The sequence below is a fragment of the Hylobates moloch genome, unplaced genomic scaffold, assembly GCF_009828535.3.
Source record: "Hylobates moloch isolate HMO894 unplaced genomic scaffold, HMol_V3 SCAFFOLD_12, whole genome shotgun sequence".
Taxonomy (NCBI): Eukaryota; Metazoa; Chordata; class Mammalia; order Primates; family Hylobatidae; genus Hylobates; species Hylobates moloch.
Window position 1 is genome coordinate 1,922,484 of NW_026652287.1, and position 13,145 is coordinate 1,935,628.

The 13,145-nt window shown below is 47.7% G+C and overlaps 1 protein-coding gene and 1 non-coding gene across 3 annotated transcripts; one reads left to right on the forward strand and one right to left on the reverse strand.

The window, feature by feature from the left end:
• On the reverse strand, positions 1-12,788 carry RAN (RAN, member RAS oncogene family). Of its 2 annotated transcripts, none has more exons than XM_058425718.1 (7): positions 12,770-12,788; positions 4,466-4,511; positions 4,174-4,258; positions 3,966-4,091; positions 2,381-2,568; positions 1,333-1,503; positions 1-1,233 (listed from the first exon to the last, which is right to left on the reverse strand). In XM_058425718.1, exons 2-7 carry the CDS (start codon positions 4,499-4,501, stop codon positions 1,189-1,191), a joined length of 651 nt encoding a protein of 216 aa, XP_058281701.1. In that variant the 5' UTR covers positions 4,502-4,511; positions 12,770-12,788; the 3' UTR covers positions 1-1,188. The 2 variants fall into 2 exon arrangements, with proteins under 2 accessions (XP_058281701.1, XP_032024150.1); XM_032168259.2 differs by lacking the exon at positions 12,770-12,788 and adding an exon at positions 4,997-5,107.
• Positions 7,282-7,384, forward strand: LOC116479749 (U6 spliceosomal RNA). The gene has a single exon (XR_004251066.1). It is a non-coding gene; the product is annotated as a U6 spliceosomal RNA (small nuclear RNA).
• Positions 12,789-13,145: the final 357 nt, after the last annotated feature.

Genomic DNA, 13,145 nt, shown 5'->3' on the forward strand with positions numbered 1-13,145 from the left:
CCTAATAGACCTAATTCATTTTTAAATGTGGAAAATATATAAATTAAATGCTTAGTTTAGAAAAAAAAAGGTTTCACCAACTATTCTCCATTACTGAGAAGCCCCCACACTGCCCCACTGTGCATATTCCTAGTATTTCATCTGTGTCCTGCTCTGCTGTGCTGCCCTACAAAAAAATCCTCGGGGGGGGGGGAACCAAACGGTGTAGTGTGTACTGCTTAAGAACTTAATGTTCAAGACATCTTTAAAGTCTGGGAGTACCTGAAAACTGTGGGTAAACATGGACCATTTTCCTTGCATTATCAACTTCACACTAAGCGTCTAACATTCAAACAAAAAAGTGCAAAATTTGTACTTATTTTTAACAGCAAGAATTCCCAACCTCCTGCCATCCACTGATGTTCCATCCTGTTTGAAGTTCTATATTAAAACATGATTACTTTCGCCATTTAAAAAAAATATTACCCTTAAAATATCTATTTGATATGTACAAACCACATTATTTTTATTCTGACAGGTCACAAATTTTGAGCAAGTGCTTCCCTAGGTGACCCTACCTAGCCAATGAAGGCGGAGCAAACACTGCTTTAGTTTAACTGCACTAATATTTACACCATGTAACCCTTCTAACCAAATAGAATACTGCTGACCTGTCATCATCAGTTTGTGTGACATGGCTCAAATGTACAAAAATAAACATAGGAAGAAATTAACCCAATAGATTTCAAATTAAGTGATAAAAGCAAGGCAATTCAAATATTAACATGGCATAAAACTTCCCTACTTTAGTGGTTTCCAAATGCTATTTATAAACAAGGGATGAGTTCACTTGCTTAGATATTTGAAATACAACTTTATTCTGATTCTAAACGAAAAGGAATGGGAATGACAGTAACAAACAAGATTTCACCACTGAATATTGTGATGTGACTGTAGCAGTCTTATATTTGAAACTCAAGGAATCAACTGCGTTCCAAAACAGCTAAATATGCAGGTCCAAACAATGAAGGTATTTTTTAAACTGCCACATTCACTCCGAAGCCCACTCATCTCCTTCAGCATCCCACAGATGAAGCACATGTTCCGCTTAGCTAGATAATAATGAGGTGGCACACACGCTGCACCGCTGACATCACAGGACAGCTGCCTATAAAACTAGACTTCTGACGCTGGGCTCCAGCTTCATTCTCACAGGTCATCATCCTCGTCCGGGAGAGCAGTTGTCTGAGCAACCTAGACAAAGAGATGAAAAAATGTGAACACTCCAGATCAAAACTGCCAGGAATAAACAAGCCAAACAGAACAACCTGAACAGCAAAGTGGCCACAATACCTCTAAGTCGTGCTCATACTGTGCTGCCAAAGCTGGGTCCATGACAACTTCCGGTGGGGCGAGAGCAGGCATGGCAACAAATTCCAAGTTAGGGTCTCCAATGAGCTTCCTAGCAAGCCAGAGGAAAGGCTTTTCAAAGTTGTAGTTACTTTTGGCAGAAATGTCGTAGTACTGTTTAAAAGAAAAGTAAAATTACTTTTTAAAATTCATTATTAAGATAACCATTTTTCTAGGACATTGCAACATAAGAAAATGTTAAGGCTCTTGGCAAGGCATGGTGGCTCAGGCCTGAAATCCCAGCACTTTTGGGGGCTGAGGTGGAATTGCCTGAGGTCAATAGTACACGATCAGGCCTGGGCAACAGAGCAAGACCCCATCTCTACAAAAAAACAAATTAGGTGGGCATGGTGTTGAGTGCCTGGGATCCCAGCTACTCAGAAGACTGAGGTGGGAGCACTGCTTGAGCCCAGGAGTTCAGGGCTGCAGTGAGTTATGTTCATGCCACTGCACTCCTGCCTGGGCAACAGGGCAAGACCCTGTCTTGAACAACAAAGAATATATAAATACACATTTCAGTTGACCAACCCGGCCAACAGTGAAACCCCATCTCTATCATTCTTTAACAACAATAGTATAAAAAAGACAAAATTATTTCCGGCCAGGCACAGTGGCTCACGCCTGTAATTCCAGTCCTTTAGGAGGCCGAGGCCAGTGAATCACTTGAGGTCAGGAGTTGGAGATCAGCCTGACCAACATGGTGAAACCCCGTCTTTACTAAAAAAAGTACAAAAATTAGCCAGGTGTGGTGGTACACGCCTGTAATCCAGCTACTAGGGGAGCTGAGACAGGAGAGAACTGCTTGAACCCGGGAAGCAGAGGTCGCAGTGAGCCAAGATTGCGACACTGCACTCCAGCATGGGGGACAGAGGAAGACTCCGACTTGAGGAAAAAAAATCATTTCCATATATAATAGACACTGGTTAATTTCATGGTCTTACATATAATCTCCGCTAAGAGAAATAACTCAGGAAGTTTTAATTTTACACACCTGAAGATTCTTCTTTCGGTGGAAGACAATGGATTTCGCCTTCACTTTCCTGTCTTTAATATCCACTTTGTTGCCACACAACACAATGGGGATGTTTTCACACACTCGTACCAGATCTCTATGCCAGTTAGGCACATTCTTGTAAGTAACTCTCGATGTTACATCAAACATTATGATGGCACACTGGGCTGAAAGAAACATTTGTGGTAATTAGTACACTCAGTTTACTGCACAAGTGAAGAATGCTAAGAACCACAGACTAGGATTCAACTAGTTATAGTCTTAGACCTCAACGACTCACCTATCTCCCCTCACTTTCAAGGTCTCTGTCAATTCTAAAAATGTTAATACACGATTCCTCCCAAGAGAGATGAGCTGACCCTATCAAATCTCCCTGATATACTTCACCATTAATACTCCCCTCATCCCAAAAAAGTATCTGAAGTAATTAATACTAACTGAGATTCTGGATAACCAGGCTTTCATATTCTGAGGTAAGGCCTGGAAATATATTCTTCAGAAGGTCTTTAAATGGCCGACTATACTAGAAAACATTATTCCTGTCTTTAAAAATCCAGATAGGCCAAGCAATGTGGCTCACGCCTGTAATCCCAGCACTTTGAGAGGCTGAGGTGGGTGGATCACCTGAGCTCATGAGTTCCAGACCAGCATGGGCAACATGGTGAATCCCCATCTCTACAAAAAAATACAAAAATTAGTCAGGCATAGTGGCACGTGCCTGTAGTCCCAACTACTCAGGAGGCTGAGGTGAGAGGATGGCTTGAGCTTAGGAGGCGGAAGCTGCACTCCAGGTTGGGCAACAGAGCGAAACCCTGTATCAAAAAAAAATTAAACAAATAAATAACCCAGATAAAGTCTATATATTCACCTGCAGGAATAACTATGGTACAGTTAGTAAGGCAAGAAACCACAACTTTTTGGTTAAAGGATTCTTTTGGGGGAAATTCTTGTGTTTATTTGTACATGCTCAAGGAAAGCAAAAGGCATGGAATGATTCCAGATAATACGTTATCAGCAACATGAGGTTCCAAGAGAGATGAGTATTTTCTTTATTCCTCTTTTTGGTACAATGAACATTTTCTTTGAAATTTTTAAATCAAACTATTTGAGAAAAATACTCTGCACAACTTAGTACAAACAATTTAACAAGAAATCAGCTAGTCTTTTATAACACTTGTTAAGATCTCCTATCTCTTCTGGTCTACTATCTGGTGTTTATTGTTTTCATACAGTAGAAACATTTATTGATCACCACACCAAAATACATAAATGAACCTAAGTTTTCAAATAGTGAAACTGCTGTTAACAGCCTATTATTGTTTTAAATATGACTTGTAAGTTAAAGTTTTTTCTAAACCATGCCTAGCATGACACAGCATGCAAATGACACAACTTTAATAAAATTTTCTTTGCCACCAAAATGGTGGTCAACTCCCTGAAGTCCACGTCTTTTTTTAACCCAAAAATGACACTATTTGTTGGAACAGACCTGATTTTCTATAACCTTTAAGACTGAAGTACACAAAACCTCTCAAAAACTGTTCAGCAAGTTACAAATGCCTACCTTGGATATAATAGCCATCTCTCAGTCCACCGAATTTTTCCTGGCCGGCTGTGTCCCATACATTGAACTTAATAGGTCCTCTGTTGGTGTGGAACACTAAGGGATGAACCTCAACACCCAAGGTGGCTGAAACGGAAACGATGCGATTGAGTAGATAAATTTACCGATTTCTCACATATTTCCACAAGCAAAGTTTTCCAGCACATACCTACATATTTCTTCTCAAATTCACCAGTCAAATGACGTTTCACGAAGGTCGTTTTTCCAGTACCACCATCACCAACCAATACAAGCTGTTGGAGAACATATTTTGGAAGTAAACCCTAAACACTTCACCTCTAAAGATCCCAGAGTCACGGAACTTTAACCACCACAGGCTCACTTAAAACAAAGAATGTGGATGCGGGGCCCCATTACAGCCATCGTGGGCCCCGGGAGGAGGGACCCGCGAGTCGCACGCGGTCGGGCTCGGCCGCCTCCCGCCCCGCAGGGTTACCTACTTTGAACTGGACCTGGGGCTCTCCCTGCGCAGCCATCGCGGCGTTCCTGCGGAGGCAGAGGACGGAGGCGAGCGCTCGCGCGGCCCCGCAGCCCATGGCGGCCCCGCTCCCGCGCCCCCAGCGCCCCACGTGCCCGCCCCACAAAGGCCTCTCGCCCGCGGCGCCATGGCGGCCGGGCCTGGGAGCGGGAAGGCAGCGGGCGGGGCCGGCATCCGGGACCGCGGGGCCCGCAGAACGGCGGACAGAGGTGTCGGGAAGGGAACGGGACTGGGACCGGGACGGGGATGCGAGCGGAGGACGAAACGGGGGTTCGCGGGGGCTGGCGCCGACCCCACGCCCGTCTCCTGCCCCGGCCCGGCCGGGCCCGCACCACCCACCTACTCACAGCCGCCCGCTGCCCCTGGGCCCGCCGCCCGCCCCGGCCCTGGCCCCGGCTCCGGCCCCTATCCTGCCGCCGCCGCCCCTGCCCCTGTCCCCGCCCGGCCCTGCCCGGCCCAGCCCAGCCCAGCCCAGCCCACCAGGTCTCGCTACCTTCCAGAAGCGTCTCCGCGCCCGTCCGACTGAGGCTGGAAAGATGGCGGAAGCGCAATTCAAACGCCGGAGACGCAGCCGACGCCGGCGCGCGAGAAGGGGCGGGGCCGGCACGGGGCGGGGTTGCAAGGGGCGGGGCAACGGCGAGGCGCCCGCCCACGTGGCCCGCGCGTGCGCGCACGCACGCAACCTCGTTCGGTCGGCCGCTCCGGCCGGCGCTGCGCTTAGGGTGGGGCGGGAGGCGCGGTGGACCGCGTGGGAGGGCGAGCCGGGAGCGCGCACGCAAGCCGGCCAGTGGGGGACCACGTGCGCCGACGCCCAGGGCGGGCTCCCGGGCGCGCATGCGCTGAAAGCGAGGCGGCGCGCCCCTGGGCGGGAGACGTTGGGCGCGTTCCGACAGTCGCGGCTCTGCTGCCTCCCGGATGGGAGGCGGTACTCGCTCGGGCAGACGCGGTCAGGCACGCGGCTTCCAGGCGCTGGCCAGCCTGTCCTTGTCTGTGCCCCGTGGGGTGGGGGTTCTTGAGGTCCTGGGGCATAGGGTGGCGCTGGCGTGCGCGCAGGACGGGTGGGTGACAGAACGAATGAATGAATGAATGGGTTCTAGGCCCGTCCTCCAGAGTCAGCCCGTCTCTCCAGATCGTAGCCTTCACGCCCCCAGGACCAGGGCCAGTTGGAGAGCGAGGAACCAGAGAGGGATGCACCCACCCAGAAAAACGGCTACTTATTTTTTTTAAGAGACGGAGTCTCGCTATGTTGCCCAGGCTGGTCTCGAACTCCCAGGCTCGAGCGATCCTCCCGCCTCAGCCTCCCGAGTAGCTGGGACTGCAGGCGTGCACCACATCCGGGGTTGTTTTTTAAAAATTTTTTTGAGAGACAGAATCTCACTATGTCTCCCAGGCTGGCCTCAGGGGATCCACCCGCCTCGGCCTCCCAAAGCGTCCCGCTTCTCAAAGCGTTTCATAGGTTGGCAGCCTTGGCCGCTGCATGCAACAGACAAAATGATGAAATATTGTTTGCAGTCTGGACGCGTCTTCCAGCCCTAGTTACCAACGGGGACGGAATGAGTAAGTGCTGAGCTTCCCAGCCCCCTGTTGGCCTGAAGCTGTAAGAGCCCACACAAGGTTGAGCTAGAGGGACCCGCCTTCCTGGGCGCCCCTGCCGACATCCAGACAGATAAAGACCCAAATCAGCACCGTCAAGCGCCTCAGAAGAGTCCACCATGGGGAAAGAGCCGCAGTGACCTAGAAGTTCTCCCTGCAGTCCTGAGCACACTTGCAGGCGAGTCCGCTAGGAACCCCAGTGACGCAAATGGGGCACAAGGCAGGCGAGAACCGGCCTTCTGGGAACGCAAGTCCGAGCTCCCCCAGAACCCTCAGGGGAACGCCAAGCACCTCTCAGACGCTGCTGGCGGGAGAGCAGAATCTAACAGTAAAACGGAAATGCCCGTTGCTTGTGACCCCGGATTTCCATTTCTGGGGAGAGGCCCCAGAGTTAAACTCATGCCTCACGCATGTGCACAACATTTAATGCTGTATAACATTTAAAAGGAATGACGGTCATCTGTTTCAACGGGGTTGGATAGATGTCAAAAGGATAGTGTTGAGAAAAGAAGAAAGAGGTGATAACAACTTTATAAAGTCTAGGCCACCTGTAATCCCAGCACTTTGGGAGCCCGAGGTAGGAGGATCCCTTAAACCCAGGAGTTACAGGCTGCAATGGGCAATGATCTCACCATTGCACTCCAGCCTGGGAGACAGAGCAAGACCCTGTTTTCAAAAATTAATGCATAAAGCCTAACACTATATGAAACTTTATCTAGAGGGATTATATATATAGTATAATGTTATTTATGTAAGTTTTTTTACAAATACACATAAAACAAAAGCGGATTGGCTATTGGATATATATGTATTTTGTTTTTTTTAAATTGACTGCAAGGATCTATATACCATATCCTGATGGTTATTGCTTCAAGGAAGGGTAGAAAGGAGTGTGATGGAACTGAGAAGAGGAGTCAAAGAAGACTTTAACTTTACCTGCAATGTTCTATTTCTTTTTTTTTTTTTTTTTGAGACAGAGCCTCACTCTGTCACTCAGGCTGGAGTGCAGTGGTGCGATCTTGGCTCACTGCAACTTCTGCCTCCCAGATTCAAGTGATTCTCCTGCCTCAGCTTGCTGAGTAGCTGGGATTACAGGCATGCGCCACCACACTCAGCTATTTATTTTATTTTATTTTTTTATTTTTAGTAGAAACGGGGTTTCATTATATTGGAATAGGTAATCGAGTGGTCACTTCGGCAGCACGTATACCAAAATTGGAATGATACGGAGATTAGCATGGCCCCCGCGCAAGGATGACAATTTTTTTTCTTTTCTTTCCTTTTGTTTGAGACAGAGTCTTGCTCTTGTCGCCCAGGAACTGGGGAGAGAGGTCATAGAAGAGTTTAACCTTACCTGCAATGTTCCATTTCTTTTTTTAAAAAATGGTAATCAGGGCCGGGCGCAGTTGCTCACGCCTGTAATCCCAGCACTTTGGGAGGCTGAGGTGGGCAGATCACGAGGTCAGGAGATCGAGACCATCCTGGCTAAAACGATGAAACCCCGTTTCTACTAAAAATACAAAAAATTAGCCGGGCGTGGTGGCGGGCGCCTGTAGTCCCAGCTACTCGGGAGGCTGAGGCAGGAGAATGGCGTGAACCCAGCAGGCGGAGCTTGCAGTGAGTGGAGATCGCACCACTGCACTCCAGCCTGGGGGACAGAGCAAGACTCCGTCTAATCAGGCTGGGTGCAGTGACTCACGCCTGTAATCCCAGCACTTTGGGAGGCCGAGGCAGATGGATCACTTGAGCCCAGGAGTTTAGGACCAGCCTGGGCAACATGGCGAAACCCATGTCTCTAAAAAAAACAAGAAAGAAAATTAATTTAAAAAATGGTAATCAAAGCAAGGTGACAATATATTAACCATTTGTAAAATTCTGGGTGATGAGAACATCAGTGTTTATACCTTTTGGCATTTTTTCCCCTACAAGAATCCAGTCCAGGATTGCATGTTACACTTTTAACTTGTTTCTCAGGCCTCCTTAGTCTCTAGTTTTTTTTTTAGAGACAGGGTCTCTATCACACAGGCTGGAGCGTAGTGGCCCAATCATAGCTTACTGCAGCCTGGAACTCCTGGGCTCAAGTGATCCTCCCACCTCAGCCTGCTGAGTAGCTGGAACTACAGACATGTGCCACCAGGCCCAGCTAATTTTTTATTTATTTTATTGTAGCAATGAGGTCTCACTATGTTGCCCCAGCTGATCTCACCTATATACCTATATGTGATTTTATAAAGACATAATTAGGTGTGTGTGTATATATATGACTTTTTTTCTCTGAATTGAGGTAAGTGGCAAACAGGATGCCCTTTGATGTGCATTTCTTAAAACCAAGGACATTCTGTTACATAACCACTGTACACTTACCAAAATCAGGCAGTTAACATTGCTCTAATTTGATTATCTAATCTCGACCTTTAACTGTCAGTTGTCTCACTAATGCCATTTGTCTGGTTTAGGATCCAGTCCGGGATTGCATGGAACGTTTGCTTGTCAGCCTCCTTAAGTCTCTTTCCATCTGCAAGTCCTTCAGCCTTTCTTTATCTTTCATGACCTTGACACTTTTTGCAGAGTTTTTTTTTTTTTTTTTTTTTTGAGACGGAGTCTCGCTCTGTTGTCAGGCTGGAGTGCAGTGGCGTGATCTTGGCTCACTGCAATCTCCGCCTCCCGAGTTCTGGCGATTCTCCTGCTTCAGCCTCCTGAGTAGCTGGGACTGCAGGCGCACGCCACCATACCCACCTAATTTTTGTATTTTTAGTAGAGACGGGGTTTCACCATGTACCATGTTGGTCAGGATGGTCTCGATCTCTTGACCTCATGATCTGCCCGCCTCAGCCTTCCAAAGTGCTGGGATTACAGGCATGAGCCACCGCGTCCGGCTGAGTATTTTTTCCCCCAAGACAGAGTCTCGCTTTGTCGCCCAGGTTGGAGTGCAGTGGTGTAATCTCAGCTCACTGCAACCTCTGCCTCCCAGGTTCAAGTGATTCTCCTGCTTCAGCCTCCTGCATAGCTGGGATTACAGGTGCCTGCTACCACACCTGGCTAATTTTTGTATTTTTTGTAGAGATGGGTTTTCACCATGTTAGCCAGGCTGGTCTCAAACTCCTGACCTCAGGGGATCCACCCACCTGGGCCCCCTAAAGTGCTGGGATTACAGGCGTGAGCCACTGCGCCTGGCCTTGCAGAGTATTTTAGAGGCCAGTTATTTTGTAGATTGTCCTTTCATTTGGATTTCTCTGATACTGCCTCATGATTAGATACAGGTTATGCAGTTTGGGTAGGAAAACCACAAAAGTGATGTTGTGTCCTTCTTAGTGTCTCAGATCAGGAGGCACAGGGTGGATTTTGTTTGTTTTGTAGTGACAGGGTATTTCTCTGTCACCAGGGTTGGAGTGCAGTGGTGAGATCATGACTCACTGCAACCTTGAGCTCCTGGGGTCAAGTGAGCCTCCCACCTCAGCCCCCCGAGTAGCTAGGAATACAGGCACGCACCACCACACCCAGCAATTTTTTTTCCTTTTTATAGAGATGGGGTCTTGCTACATTGCCCAGGCTTATCTCAAACTTCTGGCCACAAACAATTTTCCTGCCTTAACTTCTCAAAGTATTGAGTTAACAGGTGTGAGCCACTGCACGTGACCCAGAGTGATCTTTTAAAATCATATCAGAGGCCGGGCATGGTGGCTCACGCCTGTAATCCCAGCACTTTGGGAGGCTGAGGTGGACAGATCACGAGGTCAGGAGATCGAGACCATCCTGGCTAACATGGTGAAACCCCGTCTCTACTAAAAATACAAAAAATTAGCCAGGCATGGTGGTGGGTGCCTGTAGTCCTAGCTACGTGGGAGGCTGAGGCAGGAGAATGGCGTGAGCCCGGGAGGTGGAGCTTGCAGTGAGCCGAGATTGCGCCACTACACTCCAGCCTGGGTGACAGAGCGAGACTCCGTCTCAAAAAAAAAAAAAAAAAAAAAAAAAAAAAATCAGATCATCCTCTGCCACTGGTAAAACCTGCAGTAGTTTTCTATCTGTCTCACTTAGATCCATGAAATCTGTAGCCAGGGAGGTACTATGGGCTCTAGCTCATGCCTACCTCTCCCACCTCATCTCCTGCCTCTCTCCCTGTAACCTCACAAGACTTTCTGTATCTTACCCCAGCCAAATTTGTTCCTGCCACAGGGCCTTTGCACTTACTGGTCCCTCTGTTTAAAAATATCTTCCCTTGGCTGGGCATGGTGGCTCATGCCTGTAATGCCAGCACTTTGGGAGGCCAAGGCAGGTAGATCACTTGAGGTTAGGAGTTCAAGACCAGCCTGGCCAATATGGTGAAACGCTGCCTCTACTAAAAATACAAAAATTAGCTAGGTGTGGTGGCGCACACCTGTAATCCCAGCTACTTGGGAGGCTGAGGCAGGAGAATCATTTGAGCCTGAGAGGTGGAAGCTGCAGTGAGCCATAATCGAGCCACTGCCCTCCAGCCTGGGCAACAGAGCAAGACCCTGTCTCAAATCAACAAATAAACAAGATGCTCTTCTCCACACATTTTAGCCTGGCTGGCTCCTTCTCACCTTTCAGGCCCCTGACCACCCCCAGGCTTTCTCCACTTCAGCACCCATTTTCTTTTCTTCAGAGCACACTATTGAGAACATATTGCTTAATTATTTACATGCTCGTTTTTCAATCTTTCTTTCCTTCACTAAAATAAGTGGCATACCATGTCGTGACATTCAGCGTATCTAGCGCAGCGCCTGTCATATAATGTATGCTTAAACAATATTTATTGAAATATAGAATGAATTACTTTTTTTGTTTTTTAGAGACACAGTCTTGCTCTGTTGCCCGGGCTGGAGTACAGTGGCATGATCATAGCTCACTGCAGCCTCGAACTCCTGGGCTTAAATGAACCTCTTGTCTTAGCTTCCCAAGTAGCTTGGATTACAGGTGTGTGCCTCCTGGGTGAATGAATGACTCTTGACTCCTTCTGAATACAGAAAGAGGAATGAGACACAGCAGCATTAGATTATAATAAAAATAATAGGCCAGGCGTGGTGGCTCACGCCTGCAATCCCAGCACTTTGGGAGGCTGAGGCAGGTGGATTACCTGAGGCCAGAGGTTCGAGACCAGCCTGGCCAACATGGCGAAACCCCATCTCTACCAAAAATACAAAAAATTAGCCAGGCGTGTTGGCGGGTGCCTGTAATCCCAGTTACTCGGGAGGCTGAGGCAGGAGAATTGCTTGAACCCAGGAGACACCCGGGAGGCGGAGGTTGCAGTGAGCTGAGATCGAGCCACTGCACTCCAGCCTCAGCGACAGAGCAACACTCTATCAAAAAAATAAAAAAAAATAATAATAAATATGCAGGCCTACTGAATGTTAATAATGGTACTTCATGGCAAAGACTAATCTTTGCATACACTGCACTCCAGCCTGAGTGACAGAGCGTGACCCTGACTCAAAAAATTTTTTTTTTAATTTAAAAATAAAGCCTGGACACAGTGGCTTATGCCTGTAATCCCAGCACTTTGGGAGGCTGAGGTGGGAGGATCACTTGAATCCAGGAGTTCAAGACCAGCTTGGGCAACATAGTGAGACCTTGTCTCTATAATTTTTTAAGGTTTTTTTTTTTTTTTTGAGATGGAATCTCGTTCTGTTGCCCAGGCTGGAGTGCAATAGCGCAATCTGGGCTCACTGCAAGCCCTGCCTCCCAGGTTCACACCATTCTCCTGCCTCAGCCTCCCGAGTAGCTGGGACTACAGGTGCCCACCACCACGCCCGGCTAATTTTTTGTGTTTTTAGTAGAGACAGGGTTTCACCGTGTTAGCCAGGATGGTCTCAATCTCCTGACCTCGTGGTCCGCCCGCCTCGGCCTCCCAAAGTGCTGGGATTACAGGTGTGAGCCACCTTGCCCGGCCCTTAAGTTTTTAATAAAATGTTTGAATAGAATTGTTTATAATCTTTTAAAATTTTATTTTATCATTTTTTTCTTTTTAGACAGAGTCTCACTCTGTCACCCAGGCTGGTGTATAGTGGCACAATCTCAGCTCACTGCAACCTCTGCCTCCTGGGTTCAAGCAATTCTCCTGCCTCAGCCTCTGAAATAGCTAGGACTACAGGCATGTGCCACCATGCCCAACTAATTTTTATATTTTTAGTAGAGACGGGGTTTCACCATGTTGGCCAGGCTGGTCTTGAACTCCTGACCTCAGGTGATCCACCCGCCTCGGCCTCCTAATTTTTTTTTTTTTTTTTTTGAGACGGAGTTTCGCTCTTATTGCCCAGGCTAGAGTGCAATGGCACGATCTCAGCTTACCACAACCTCCGCCTCCCAGGTTCAAGCAATGCTCCCGCCTCAGCCTCCCAAGTAGCTGAGATTACAGGTGCACGCCACCACGCCCAGCTAATATTTGTATTTTTTTTTAGTAGAGACGGGGTTTCACCATGTTGGTTAGGCTGGTCTCGAACTCCTGACCTTGTGATCCACCCGCCTCGGCCTCCCAAAGTGCTGGGATTACAGGCATGAGCCACCATGCCCGGCCTGTAATTTTTTTTAATTTAAAATAAAAAAAATTTTTAAATAAATATTTAAAAAATAAAAAATACATAAAAAGATGAAAATAGTGCTGAGTGTACTTTTTGGTGGCCCATACGAAACAGAACCTTCAAGGGCGTCATCTGACCTGTGCTGGGGTGAGTCACAGCGTGCTCTCCATCTGAACTCATTGACAGCGTTTTAAGATTGGATGGTTTTATGTCTGGAAATTCTTTGATCCCCCTCCATTGAAAAGGTTGATTCTAATTAATGTCTCCTTGAGTGCGGGCTGGACTTAGCCACTTATTTATAACAAGAGGAATATGTCATAATTGACAGTGTGTTACTTTGGAAACTAGGTCACAGAGGCTCTGTGGCTAGAATCACTCACTCTGTGGGGACCCAGTCACCATATTGTGAGGACAAACACAGCCCTACGGACAGGTTCCTGTGACAAAAATCTGAAGTCCACTGCAAAGAGCCTATATAAACCTGCCAGCCAGCCAGGTGTGGTGGCTCATCCC